At 35.8% G+C, this 14,342-nt stretch overlaps 1 protein-coding gene across 1 annotated transcript; it reads left to right on the top strand.

Annotated features, from left to right (window-relative positions):
• Positions 1 to 227: 227 nt before the first annotated feature.
• LOC140990864 (probable long-chain-alcohol O-fatty-acyltransferase 5) lies at positions 228 to 1,729 on the top strand. Its single transcript, XM_073460734.1, has one exon. The coding sequence runs from the start codon at positions 429 to 431 to the stop codon at positions 1,494 to 1,496; it is 1,068 nt and encodes a 355-aa protein (XP_073316835.1). The 5' UTR covers positions 228 to 428; the 3' UTR covers positions 1,497 to 1,729.
• The last annotated feature ends 12,613 nt before the right edge of the window (positions 1,730 to 14,342 follow it).

The raw sequence follows: 14,342 nt of genomic DNA on the forward strand, positions 1-14,342 counted from the left end.
CAGCTCTGATACCATTTTGAAGCCATTTTGAAAGCGCGGGGATCAATTCAAATCAAAATAGGTTATAAGGGCGATTTTGGTATTTTTAAAGAAATTTTCTCTGTCCAGATACTAAAACCAAAACTTATTTACAAAAGATACTGAATCTCAATTAACCCATTATTCATTACACGATAAATAAGCCCGCCGCCGGCAAGCTAAAGTTGAAAAGCAGCTGCGTTGCGCTTTACAAAATTCCATTATGCTTCCTCCAAAACTAGAAATGGATTGGTGGGGATTCGTTTGTCTGTACATGCGAAATTTTCTTTTCTTCCACCACCTTTTTCTTTTGTTGTTTCTTTATTTTCGGCATTTTGATAGCGGTTCTTACTGTTTAATTCCCCAAAAGATCAATTAACAAGCGGAATAAGCTTTCCATACAGATCAAAATGGAAGATGAAATCAAGAATCTTTGTAATGTGAGCTTAGGAGTGATCACTTCACTCTGCTGCTGCCATTTGATTTCATCAAGGTTGCCGAAAGGAAAATGGCGCTTGCTTTCTTTTTTGCCTATTTTCTTCCTTTTTGCAACTCTTCCTCTGTATTTAACCTCTGCATTCTTCGCCGCAATCACCGCATTCTTCATCACATGGCTCGCCAATTTCAAGCTACTTCTATGTGCCTTCGATCAGGGCCCGCTTTCATCAAATCCCACAAAATCTCTTCCCGTTTTCATTATCATAGCCGCTTTACCATTTATGATCAAGCCCAAAAAGGGCACCCCACCGCCCCAAAAATCCAAGAAATTGCCGCTAAATTTGGCCACTGAGATCCCAGTTTTTCTGCTGATGTTAGCTGTATTGACTGATCAGAAAGAACACGTCCATCTTATTATTTTGTTACTCGGGTACTGTTGTCTAGTGTTTTTAATGGTGGATATTATAATTTCGCTATCGAGTTTCTGGGTTGGGATCCTGGTGGGGCTGGAGCTCGAGCCCGCATCCGACGAGCCCTATCTTGCAACCTCGCTTCAAGAATTCTGGGGCAGGAGGTGGAACATAACGGTCAGCAGTTTACTGCGCCAGGTAATATACAAGCCTGTTCGATCTGCAGCCGCGGAGGTGCTTGGGAGAGATTGGGCTGCACTCCCGGCGGTGCTGGCGGCATTTCTCGTGTCCGGACTCATGCACGAGCTTTTGTTTTGGTACATAACGCGGGCCCGGCCTTCCTGGGAGACCACGGCGTTCTTTGTGCTTCAAGGGGTGGGTGTGGTGGCGGAGTTCGGTTTGAAGGAGACTCTGGATAGGAAGAAATGGCGGCTGCCGTGGTTGGTGAGGTCGGTGTTAACGATGGGGTTCGTGGTGGGGACTAGCTTTTGGCTTTTCTTTCCGCCGTTGATCAGGAATGGAGCGGATGTGAGAGTTCTTGAAGAGTTCCGATTTGTTAGCGAGGTTGTGAAGGAGAAGTTGCCGGAATCATTGTTGCGTATTGGCCGGAGACGGGGATGGTACGTTTAGAATTTACCGATCGAATCGAACTTAAATAAAAGAATAGTTTTCATCTCCAAGAATAAGTTGGAATAAACTTTTCTGTGAAGTGATTTTACATCATATTATATTCTATCTAGCTAGTCATGAGTAAATGGACTGTTTATGCACCGGTGGTTCCGAAATTGGTCAGAATCGGAATCCGGAAACAGTTGAGCATGCCATATTATACCTTTTTAGTGCTTCATCAATTTTATTCATTGCATATGGTCTCAACGATTCATTTCATGATCTGGATGGGTAACGATATATTTTGCACATGAAAAAAAGTCTCTGATATCATCTTTCCAATAACTAAAAAGTCTTTATAAGAAGTTTAAAAAAAAAAAAAGAAAAAAGATCTTTACAAGAGGTGAAAACGTGTATACTATTATTTCATGAGTAGTATTTTTTTAATCAAATAATTCATCTCGAAATATGTTATTTTGTGTCTAATTTCATTTCAAAAAATAAAATGAGATCAAGAGTACATTCACCCTAGAGATGCAAACAAACCGAACCGACTCAAAAAATATTTGATTCATTTTCGAGCTTATCGAATTCGGGTTGAATTCAAACATATTCGAAATATTTTAGAGCCCAACCCTAACACAAATTATTTTGTTATAATAGTTTGCGAGCTTTAGTATTTTATTAATAGAATATAATTATCTATTAAATAAATAAATTTCGAGTCTTTCGAATATTTATTTTCGAACAATGATTCAAATAGTTCGAGAATATGTTCGAATCTTTCAAGCCGAACTCCAGCTTTAATTTGAGCCAAAGGTTTAAAAATTTTTAACTTCGAATCAAGCTCAAACTCGAATAAAACGAATTCGAGCCTTCAAATTTTTTGTCATATTTAACTCGATTCGATTTGTTTACAACCTAATCTACTCACAATCAATCACTCATGCATGCAAGAAGCGTGTACCATGGTTTGAACTTCGATTTCGTGGCTAAATTATTTAGCTAGCTAAATAGAATTATAATACACTTTGAATTAACATATTTGTTGAAACGCACATGGGCCTAACCTTTTTGGGTCTTGCAATCGCAGCTCTCATGATATCTCATGCTATACTTACTCACAGAACTCCCTACACCTCGCTATGGAGTACGTGCCTCCCCAGATTTCGAACCTAAGACCTCGTCTAGGCCTTAAGTACTTGGATTATCGAAATCTGGGGAGGAACGTACTCCACACACTAGTAGAATTTTACGTTTTTACTTCGCCACTCGTTACTTCGGCGATTATTAATTATGAAATAGTATATATCAATCAACTTCGGTAATAACATCAGCGAAGTAAAACATTAATTTTTACTTCACAATTTAAAAGACACGGGCTTCATTTCTAATTTTTTGTAACATTTTACTTCGACATAATAGTTTTGATGAAGTGAAAAGTTAAAAAAATATTTGAAATTTATATTTAGTGAAGTAAAAAAATGAACCATAATTTTAATTAATTTTCTTTAAATGATGAAGTAATAAAATACAAAATAACTGGTCATATTAAAATTATGTCGAAGTTAAAGAAAGAATTTACTTCATCACAACTCAATAATTGTTAAGTCGTTCTCTATTAACCGTCGTGATTAGCGACGGTGTCTAAACCGTCGATAATGAGCGACGATGTTTACTAAACTGTCGTAATTAGCGATGTTTTTTGTAAACCGTCGCTAAGCAAATCGACGACGGTTTATATACCGTCGCTAATAGCGACGGTTTTACATATAACGTCGCTAATTGTAGAGACAGTTTATAAAAATCGTCGCTAAACAAATCTGTGATGAATAAGATACCGTTGCTAATTAGCGACGGTTTTACATATACCGTCGCTAATTGTAGCGACGGTTTTTATAAACCGTCGCTAAACAAATCGGCGATGAATAAGATACCGTCGCTAATTAGCGACGGTTTTACATAAACAGTTGCTAATTAGCCACAGTTTAATTAAAATCGTCTCTAATAGCGACGGTTTAATAAACTCTATCGCAAATTTCCTATAACCCGCCTCCTCGGTTCATTTTTCTCCGTACAACTTCACATCTTCGTTCATTTTTCTCTCTTGGACGCTTAAGGATATATTTTTTAGCTTCAATTTTTAATTTACGATCATGAATTTAATTTTGTTGTTAGCTTAGTTTTTTTTAGCGAAGGTTAAATTGTTTGATAGATTATTTACAAATTTAAAAATATGATATTTAGATGTGTTGAGGAAATTATTTAAAAATATGTAGAAATAATTATAAAATTACAAAACTAATTTTTTTTAAAAAAATAATATTATTAGCGACGATTTTTGCGAATACCGTCACTAATTAGCGACGATATTTGACAAAACCGTCGCTAACTAGCGACGGTCTATCTTATCAAAATCGTCGCTAATTTAGTTCCATAACACTGAAGTCGTTCGCATCAATTACTTCACAAAAATACAAAACCTGTGAAATTATACAACACATTTACTTCGTCATTCTAGATAAACTATGCAATTATATATAAGCTATTACTTCTGTACTTTACGAAATCGACGATGTAGAAGACGTTGTTTTACTTCGGCATCGGTTTAATTCCGGCCAAAGACTTCGTTAATTTTTTGGATACGACTTCGGTGATAATGAGAAGTAAAATGGTTACCTATTACTTCACTTGCGTCTACTTCGACAATTATCTACTTATAACTTCATTGAATACACAAAGTAAATCAAGAAAATTCTACTAGTGACAGCCACGTGTGAGGAGTTCTGTGAGTAAGTGTCGTATGTATTATCATGAGTGCTATGATTGCATGACTCAAAAGAGGTAGGTCCATGGGCCTTACATTTGTTGAAGAAATTTAAGACACAAAAAAAAAATATATGTATAAATCTCGAACAAACTTTATTATAGGGGATTTTTTCATGATGTGAAAATCGCATAGGCATACTGAAACGTCCACAATTTTTAATTAAAATCCTACTAATTTTATTTTATTTTTTTTGTAAAATTCGAAACTTGCATTTTAAAATACTCAACATTTCTAAAATCCAAAATATAATTTAGCACTTAAAATCTCAAGTGCATAAAATCCCTAAATCGTCAATTAACGAAAATCCTACGTCACCATTAACATGATTAAAACTAAACCTCCAAATAAAATATAAAAATATCTAAATAAACCGTTCTCAAAATCTTTGTTTCAAAACTTTAACTATCAAGCTAATACGGAAAATAAATATCCCTCGGGAGTGTACTGCCGGACTCGATCTATTCAAGCGTCAGCGCGACCCTCAATATCATCCTCACCTGCAACCATCCAAACCTAGTGAATCTAATGACTCTAAGACATCTACTTATTTAAAAATGCGGAAATTTTTTTTTAAAATCTCACATTTTCGAAATATACACTTAAATATTTTGCATGCATGCGACCCTACTGAATAGCATACCATTTAAAAAATAATCGTAAATGTTTACCAACTTAAAACAGTGAAGTTAAAATGGCCAAACTCGACCAACAGAACATGCGCAACGTAACGAGTAAAAATCCTAAACCAACATCATAATAAAACCAATGTATAAAATCCTCATGTCCTCTCAAAACTCCTAAAAAACATCATGTGCGGAAGAAATGTGGTCCTCGGGTCGTGCACGCACATCCAGTCCTCCGTCTTGGATTTCTGCACCTCCATGCTCACCTGCATCACACACGCATAGTTAGTCTAAATACTCGACACACCTGTACCAAAAATAACAACTACATATACATAGCACACAGCAGTGAAAATATACTGTAATCAACATACCTTTCATGCACTTAAAAAATACGTAAATGTAGACGTGCAATATGAAATCATTACATGTCAAAACAATTTATCATTTTCATCATTCATTGTTCATCATTTCCTTTGACGAATTCAGTTCATTAGTTGTGACTGTCGTATATCATTCATCATTTACAATGGATCCATCATACAGAGAACTGCGGTACCCGACGACTGTCGGACATCAGTGACAGTATTATCCATCCATTATGCCTAGGTCTCATCATCATCATTTACATATAGGTCTTAAGCATTTACATATACTTCGATAGCCACAACTAATTTCCATCCTTCAAAACATCATCATTTTCATCAATTATCAAAATCATGCACATGCATAAATTTTCTTAAAATCAAGCATGCAAAGTATATTTCATAAATTCATAAAATCATTATCATGATGCATAAACATCGAAAAACATGATAAAATGTGCTCAGGGCGCTGCCAGGACAAAAATCTTGACTCGGGTGCAAAATGACCATTTTGCACCTGAAAACCCAAAATGATCATTTTATCCCCGGACCTCTAAATTTTGACCTAAAGCTTACCAAACTCCTTAAATCATCCCAAAACATTAATAAAAGTATTTCTTAGACGTAAACTAGAGCATGTTTCAAAACTTAATGATTCGTTTTAAAACTTGGACCGGAGTCTTGGTTTTAACCCGAATCGTACCGAAACTTAACCAAATTTCTCCCAACTTAAAACACCACTTAATATCATCCAGGTATTCCTCACACTCTGAAATTTGAACCACCCAAAGTCCCCAAAACCTTGCTTCAAGCTACTGAAATTTCCAGCAACTACAATTCGAAAACCCTACTCACTAATTCTTGGCCCTAGCTCGAAAGCCACCCCGACCAGCCTCGAACCAGACCACTTAGGACCAAGACCAGACCCTACTGGACTCCACTAACCATGGCTTGCCACTACATGCAAACCGTAACTCGCCTACACTCGCTAGTCACCGAGAAATGCTCACCCGCGGCCAACCTCCTTTCTCCACGATCGATCGGCTCAAGGGTGAATCCAGCAGCATTTGAGCCGTTCTAAGCCATGTCTCAGACCCACTATGGTCTGATCCAAGCCTTGAATCGGCCCTTGCACTGCCAGCTCCAACCCCTTTGATGCGATCTCCTCGAAACCGCACCAAACCTTGCCCTACAACTCACGACCTCTAGCGTACCGCACCATATCTCGATTCTAGCCTAATGACAGCATGAACTCCTCCGTTTACAACCCCTTTGTGACCAAAAACCGGCAGCCCTTTGCACCCATCTGTTAGAGTAGATGCCCTGTAAGCCAACTGTTGGCTCGAGATTTTATTGTCTCAGTTGTAATAAACCATCTTTATTTTAATATAATTCATTATTTCATGGTTTTTTAATTTTTTATCGGTATACCCATGTGAACAACATAGATAAAGACCTTGATTATACTTTAATACAAATGGATCGTAATTCGATGTTGAAACTCATTTGTAAACACTGTATGATCTAAATTCGTTCCTAGTCGATTGAGCCACCTGAAACATGGATAAAGGTCGCTTGAGCTCGAGACTAGCATCTGTGATGTTCTGTGCATCGTTTCTTGGTAAGGGCATAGAGATGTCCAAACATGCAGATGGGGGTAGTCATATGATGGTTATACCGAACTACCCTCCCTCGAACTTTTCAAGTGATTATCATTCATCGAGAGTATAAGTCTGTGGTTATGATTGTACACCATTAGTCCTTACGACCCGGGACAACACTGAGGCTCTATATGCTAGGGCTGTGCTTTGACTCGTTTACTGGCTCTAGGAGAGTCAACAGGTGGCAAGGTTGGGTACAGTTGCGAAACATATAGGAGCCAGTGCATTGTAGTCGGGGATTCACCGCTCACCTGCGGGTGTGGATATCCTATGTGATCTGATGAAATTATGGTGCATGGAATCTCTGGCCAGAGTATGAGATGTACGTTAGAGAAGGAGTTCTCCAATAATACATGCGGTGCCACTATTTATATGTGTCACATAGTTATCGAATTATTATGTAACACTCTATGAACCAATGGTTGCAGATTCGATCGAGATATATGAGATGAAGGGACCGTATTGTACGTTAATAATAATCGACTGGTTCTTGCAGGCACTATCAGTGACACCTAGGGAATCATGGGGCGATGCTACTAGACGCTCTTACCATGATTCGATGGGTTTAATCGAAAATATGATTTCTGACATTCTCATGATCAATTGTTGATACATAGAATGGGAAATATTAGGGTAAGTCCGAATAAAGGATTATGTCCTGAATCATTAGGAGTTGTGAACCCACAGCTAGTTGTATCCATGAACCATTGAGGGTCACACAAGCACTGGATCATTTGTTCCCGTTGAGAGAATAAATTCAAGAAGTTGAATTTATATTATGATATAGTAAATTCAAATAGTTGAATTTATGATAATTAAATTTTGAGAAAAATAAATTCAAGGAGTTGAATTTATAAAATTTGAGAATTTAATTTATTAAAATCAAAATTTGAGTTCATTAAATATTAAATTTTGGAGGTGATGAATTCAAGGAGTTGAATTTATAATTTAATTATTAAATTCAAATGTTGAATTTATAATAAATTTAATTTATTAAGTTCAAAAGTTGAGTTTATTAAATAATAAATTAAATATAGTGGGAAGTGTGTTTAATGAGCTTGTAGAAGTACAAGTCCAACATACTAAATAATTAAAGTTCTTAATGGACTTTGATTAATTAATTAAACTTGTTCGACTAGCCCAATTAATTAATCAAGCCCATTAATGTTAATTATGAATATTAGGTCATGACTTAATTATTAAAGTGAGTAAGCAACCCATAACCCTAGCCACCCTCTCCTTTGTGTTTTTCGAAAATCACAATACCTCTCCCACAAATTTTCGGCCACCCCCTTTGCAAATAGAGATTGAGCCGCCTCTCGATTTTTTATCTCAACGTTGAAACTTCTTTCAAATATTCTAGTGCTATTTGGAAGAGGAACAAACGATCTAGTTGTGGACTTGATAGGAAGATTAAAGAAAGGAGATTTGAAGAAAGTTCGTAGGGATTTATAACAAGAGCTATGTCCGCTTATACCGGAGTAGTTGGAGCCTAGTGATTTTTCACCAAAGGTATTTTTTTTAATGCCCTATGAATGTTTAATTATAAAACATACGAGTGTCCAAATATATCTTGAATGTCAAGATCTAAATTTTTTTTTAACTTTAACTGCGTTTTGGGCACGAGAAAACAGAGATCTAACACCATCAACAAAAAGGTGAGAGTTATGCAAAGAAATTAAAATTCATATCAAACTTTTCACAAAAACGCAAACACGAGCAAGATCGAAGGATGAACATGCAAATACATATATTTCAGAATATTTATGGTGTGATTGAAGAGAAAACAAGATACAAGCGTGCCTTGATGTGTATATGCTCGAAAACTTGAAGGAATGCGTTTCGGGGAAGCACAGGAGAAGCGGGAATGATCTTTTCTTGAAAGAAAATGGAGGAGGTTCTTGCTGCTGGTTATCTCACGTAAAAAGCTGCTGAGGGACGTGTTAATTGGCTGCTGGTGGAATGGGGTGGGTGGCCACCATTAGTTAAGTAGGTTTAGGGTTTAGTTTAGGTGTTAATTAAGTCCCTAACGGGCCCTAATCATAATTAAATGGTTTAAAAGGGTTTTTGAGCCCATTGAGCTTAAAAATAGGCCCATCAAGCCCAAAAAAACTCCGAAAAATATTTTGTTTTGGTAAGTTTTTGAAAATATAGCCCGAGCCCTAAAAAAGTTCCTCGTTTCGATAAATTTGCGTACCGATTAAAAATACTCTTTGGCGGCTAAAAATCTCCAAAAAGACCATTTCTTGAAAAATATGCTTAAGACACCTTATATTAATAAATAAAAATTAAACATGTAATAAAAATAATTTTCCTGATAATTCCCCAATCTCCGTTCCTCGATCGCGCGTGAAATGTATCTAGAAACCCTAATGCATTAAACTTTAAATAAACCATGAATTAAAACAGAAATTCATGAAATAAACTTGCATTTAATGCATTAAAATATATAATAAAATTCAAAAAAAATTTAATAACTTGCATGCATGTTGTATACGTGGGCCTTCAAATTTTCGGGACGTTACAATCTATCCCCCTTAAATTGAATTTCGTCTCCGAAATTCGTTTATCCTCAATAAACAAAAAGTTTAAACTCTTAATTTTAGTATCCCAATAATCCATGATTCCGTTGCGCTACTCTGATAAAATAAGTGTTAACTGTCCTTATGTCTCCTCAATCCTACTTAAATGGTCTTCAAAATCCTCGTTTGTGAAACTCAACTTAAAACGGCCTATGGTGACTTAGTTCTATTTTACTATGACATCGAATTTTGACTTTTCTCATAATTCTCAATATTAGTAATGGCAGTCCAAATTTATCGCACCTCACTTTCCTTATACCCAAGATGTTCATCGATCTATTATATTTCAATATTAAAATCCCAACATCATCCTTCTTAAATTTATTGAACTCAAAGTATGCTAAGGCTTTAAATCCAAATATTAGCATTTATGCAGTTCAACTTAAGAGATCTTAGAACTAAAAGTTATTAATCGACTTCTATCCTCAATAATACACTTAAAAGTTAATCCTTATCTCAACCCCTTAATAATACTAGCCTAAGATCCTTGAATCGAGTCTTTATCTTATTGCACCAAACTAAAGCAATTTAACTATTTACAAGTACATCCCAAATATAAAATTGCTTCAAATCTTAAATTTCGAGTAACGTTAATCCATAAAACACAAAATATCCAATTTCGATCTTATATCTAAATAATAAACTTCTAGCACCAATTATATGCTTAAACTATTTCCTTCCCAATTACAATATAGTTGAGTCCTAATACCCTTGGACTTACCTCCTTGAAACAAATGTCGCATTCTTACGTATCCTTAATGCTTAATTAGTACTAGCGTATAAAACTTAATAAGTTATCCCATGGTAGCCTTAAACGAACTCTAATAAATCAACTTCACTTATAATCCATAGAGTTCTAGAATCCCCATATCAAGATTTTAGATTTCATACTCGATAAAAATCTTAATATTCTTCCATTGGTAACCTGTGTTGAACACAACTAATTCTTTTTTGTTTTCAGTTCACCCAAAATTTCCGTATAAACACTTATCACATAAACTAGAACTTCAAGCGTACTCAACCCAAGTAGTAATAGATAGTATAATCCGCTTAATCCCAAATTTCTTAATGACTTTCAAAAATTCCTCAAAACATGGTGTCTAACTCATTTCTTACATGCGTCTATCAAGTAACCTAACCATCAATCATACCCAACTTTCTAGAAAAATTAAATTTCAGCAAAAGTATAGCCCTAACTGTTAAGATCATGACTAAAACTTATGACACATCAAACTTAAGTTCTCAAAAATTTGTTAACTCAATATATACTCTTATAACTTAACTAACTGATCAACTTTACCTTAAATTTTCATCACTTTAAATTCTTAATTTGTCACAACATTATTTCACTAACGCTTAAATTTTCAAGCTCAAGATTGATTCATCATACGATGCCCTTGATTACCATTCCTTATAACATTATAACCCAGATATTTTAAGGTTCTAAATATCTCTTCGAGCCTAAATCGTCGAAAATTCCTATCAACTAAACTATTTGATTCTCACTTATTGCTAAACCAGTCCCCAAATTTCTTAACAATTGCAAAATTAATTTTAATTTCCTCAAAAATTACCCAATCGGTCCTTAACTACGAAAGTTCTACAATTATCCATAAGTTCTTGGCGTTCTCAATTCTATTCTAGAGGTTCCTCATAACATAAAGTTCAATAATTTTAAACTTATTAATCCCAAACTCAATTCACGTAGCCAAATCTTAAATTTCCATCAATACTTAAAATCCTAAGTTATACATTTTTATACTTCTAAAGATTATCGTAGTCTTCGAATCATTATAGCTTATATAAAATCCTCAAAAATTAACCCAACTAGTAACCAAGAACCATCAACATTTTCTTAGAAAACCTATATCCCCAAAAGCATTCATAATTTTCAAGATTAACTTATGACCCCATAAGTAGAACATCAGTACTACTAACCAAAAATTAATATAGTCAAATCATTTTCAACCTCTCCTAACACCCAAATATTTGAATTCTTAGACATGTCCCATTTCCAAGCGTAACCAACATGAAATCCAATCTAGTTTTTAAAACATTTAATCTCCAAAACATATAAACAGCTAAATATGTGCTATAAAACATATATCAAGTAAACATGCAGGTGATAGCATTAAAAACATTTAAAACCTTTAAAACATGTAAACTTACAGACTTGAGGCTTGAAAACTGAGCTGCAGAAGCTGGCGGTGGCACAACCCTATACAGGACCCTTGCTCTGATACCAATTGATACATCTACTTATTTAAAAATGATGAAATATTTTTTTTTAAAAAAATATCACATTATCGAAATATGCACTTAAATATTTTGCATGCATGCGACCCTACTGAAAAGCATGCCATTTAAAAAATAATCATAAATGTTTAACAACTTAAAACAGTGCAGTTAAAATGGCAAAACTCGACCAACAGAAAATGCGTAACGTAACGAGTAAAAATCCTAAACCAACATCGTAATAAAACCAATGTATAAAATCCTCATGTCCTCTCAAAACTCCTAAAAAACATCATGTGCGGAAGAAATGTGGTCCTCGGGTCGTGCACGCACATCCAGTCTTCCGTCTCAGAGTTCTGCACCTCTAGTCCCCTCATAAACATGCTCACCTGCATCATACATGCCTAGTGAGTCTAAAGACTCAACACACCTGTACCAGAAATAACAAGTACATATACATAGCATACAACAGTGAAAATGTACTATAATCAACATACCTTTTATGCACTCAAAAAAAGCGTAAATGCAGACGAGCCATATGAAATCATTACATGTCAAAACAGTTCATCATTTTCATCATTCATCGTTCATCATTATCAACATTTTCTTTGGTGAATTCAGTTCATTTGTTGTGATTGTCATACTTCATTCATCATTTACGATGGATCCATCATATATAGAACCGTGGTACCCGGCGACTGTCGGACATCAGTGACAGTATTACCCATCCACTGTGCCTAGGCTTCATCATCATCATTTACATATACGTCTTAAGCATTTACATATACTTCGATAGCCACAACTAATTCTCATCCTTCAAAACATCATCATTTTCATTACTTATCAAAATAACGCACGTGCGTAAATTTTCTTAAAATCAAGCATGCAACGTATATTTCATAAATTCATAAAATTGTGATCATGATGCATAAAAATTGAAAAAAATGATAAAATGTGCACAGGATGCCAGGACAAAAATCTCGACTCGGGTGCAAAATGACTATTTTGCCCCTGGAACCCAAAATGTCCATACCAGAAGCTTACAGAGCTCCTTAAATCATCCCAAAACATTATTAAAATTGTTTTTTAGACGTAAACTCGAGCCCGTTTTCAAACTTAATCAATTTGTTTTAAAACTTGGACCGGAACCCAAAATGACAATACCAGAAGCTTACCAAACTCCTTAAATCAAACCGTAACTCGCCTACGCTCGCTAGTCACTGAGAAATGCTCACCCACGGCCAACCTCCCTTCTCCACGATCGATCGGCTCAAGGGTGACTCCAGCAGCGTTTGAGCCGTTCTAAGCCATGTCTCAGACCCACCAAGGTCTGATCCAAACCTTGAATTGGCCCTTACACCGCCAGCTCCAACCCCTTTTAGGCGATCTCCCAAAACCGCACCAAACCTTGGCCTACAACTCACGGCCTCTAGCATACCACACCATATCTCAATTCCAGCCTAATGACAGCATGGACTCCTTCGTGTACAACCCCTTTGTGACCAAAAACCGGCAGCCCCTTGCACCCATAAAAAAAAACGTGAGAGTTATCTAAAGAAGATCAAGATTCATATCAATCTTTTCGCAAAAACGCAAACACGAGCAAGATCAAAGGATGCACATGAAAATACATATATTTCAGCATATTTATGGCTTGTGTGAAGAGAAAACGAGATACAAGCATGCCTTCATGTGTAGATGCTCGAAAACTTGAAGGAATGCGCGTCGGGGAAGCACCGGATAAGCGAGAATGATCTTTTCTTGAAAGAAAATGGAGGAGGTTCTTGCTGCTGGTTATCTCACGTAAAAAGCTACTGAGGGACGTGTGAATTGGCTGCTGGTGGAATGGGGTGGGCGGCCACTATTAGTTAAGTAGCTTTACGGTTTAGTTTAGGTGCTAATTAAGTCACTAATGGGCCCTAATCATAATTAAATGGTTTAAAAGGGTTTTTGAGCCCATTAAGCTTAAAAATAGGCCCATTAAGCCCAAACACACTCTCGAAAATTTTTTTTTTTTTAAGTTTTTGAAAATATCGCCCGAGCCCTCAAAAAGTCCCCCGTTTCGATAAAATTTGTGTACCGATTAAAAATACGCTCTGGCGGGTAAAAATACCCAAAAAGCCCATTTCTTGAAAAATATGCTTAAAACACCTTATATTAATAAATTGATGGATCGTGTGTTCGGCACCTTTGAGCTGCTTTCAACACAATAAATCAATGAGCTGCAATAGCTCGTGTTCTAAAAATGTTTACATCGATGAATTAGATCAAGTTTAGCATTAAATCAAGCGAAAAATACTTGAAGTAATCATTCGTTAAGAAAACTGATAGATTTTATATCCTGTGCAACTGAATAACTGAAATTACGGGAAATCAGTTAGAGCTTATACCAGCTCAGTTATGGACATAACTGAACTGATATCAGCTAAACTGATCAAAACAGTTAATAACAAAAACAAGCAGTTAAACAGAAATAACACAAGATATGTTTATGGATGTTCGGAGACTTCAAATGCTCCTACGTCACCCCTTCTACCTCCACAGGTAGGATACAATAGAAGAATTAGATTT

The sequence above is a fragment of the Primulina huaijiensis genome, chromosome 1 (genome assembly GCF_012295235.1).
Source record: "Primulina huaijiensis isolate GDHJ02 chromosome 1, ASM1229523v2, whole genome shotgun sequence".
In the NCBI taxonomy this organism is placed as follows: domain Eukaryota; kingdom Viridiplantae; phylum Streptophyta; class Magnoliopsida; order Lamiales; family Gesneriaceae; genus Primulina; species Primulina huaijiensis.

What these genes read in the sequence shown, in the direction of transcription:
- LOC140990864 (XM_073460734.1), top strand. Translation starts at nt 429, where the DNA reads ATGGAAGATGAAATCAAGAATCTTTGTAATGTGAGCTTAGGAGTGATC.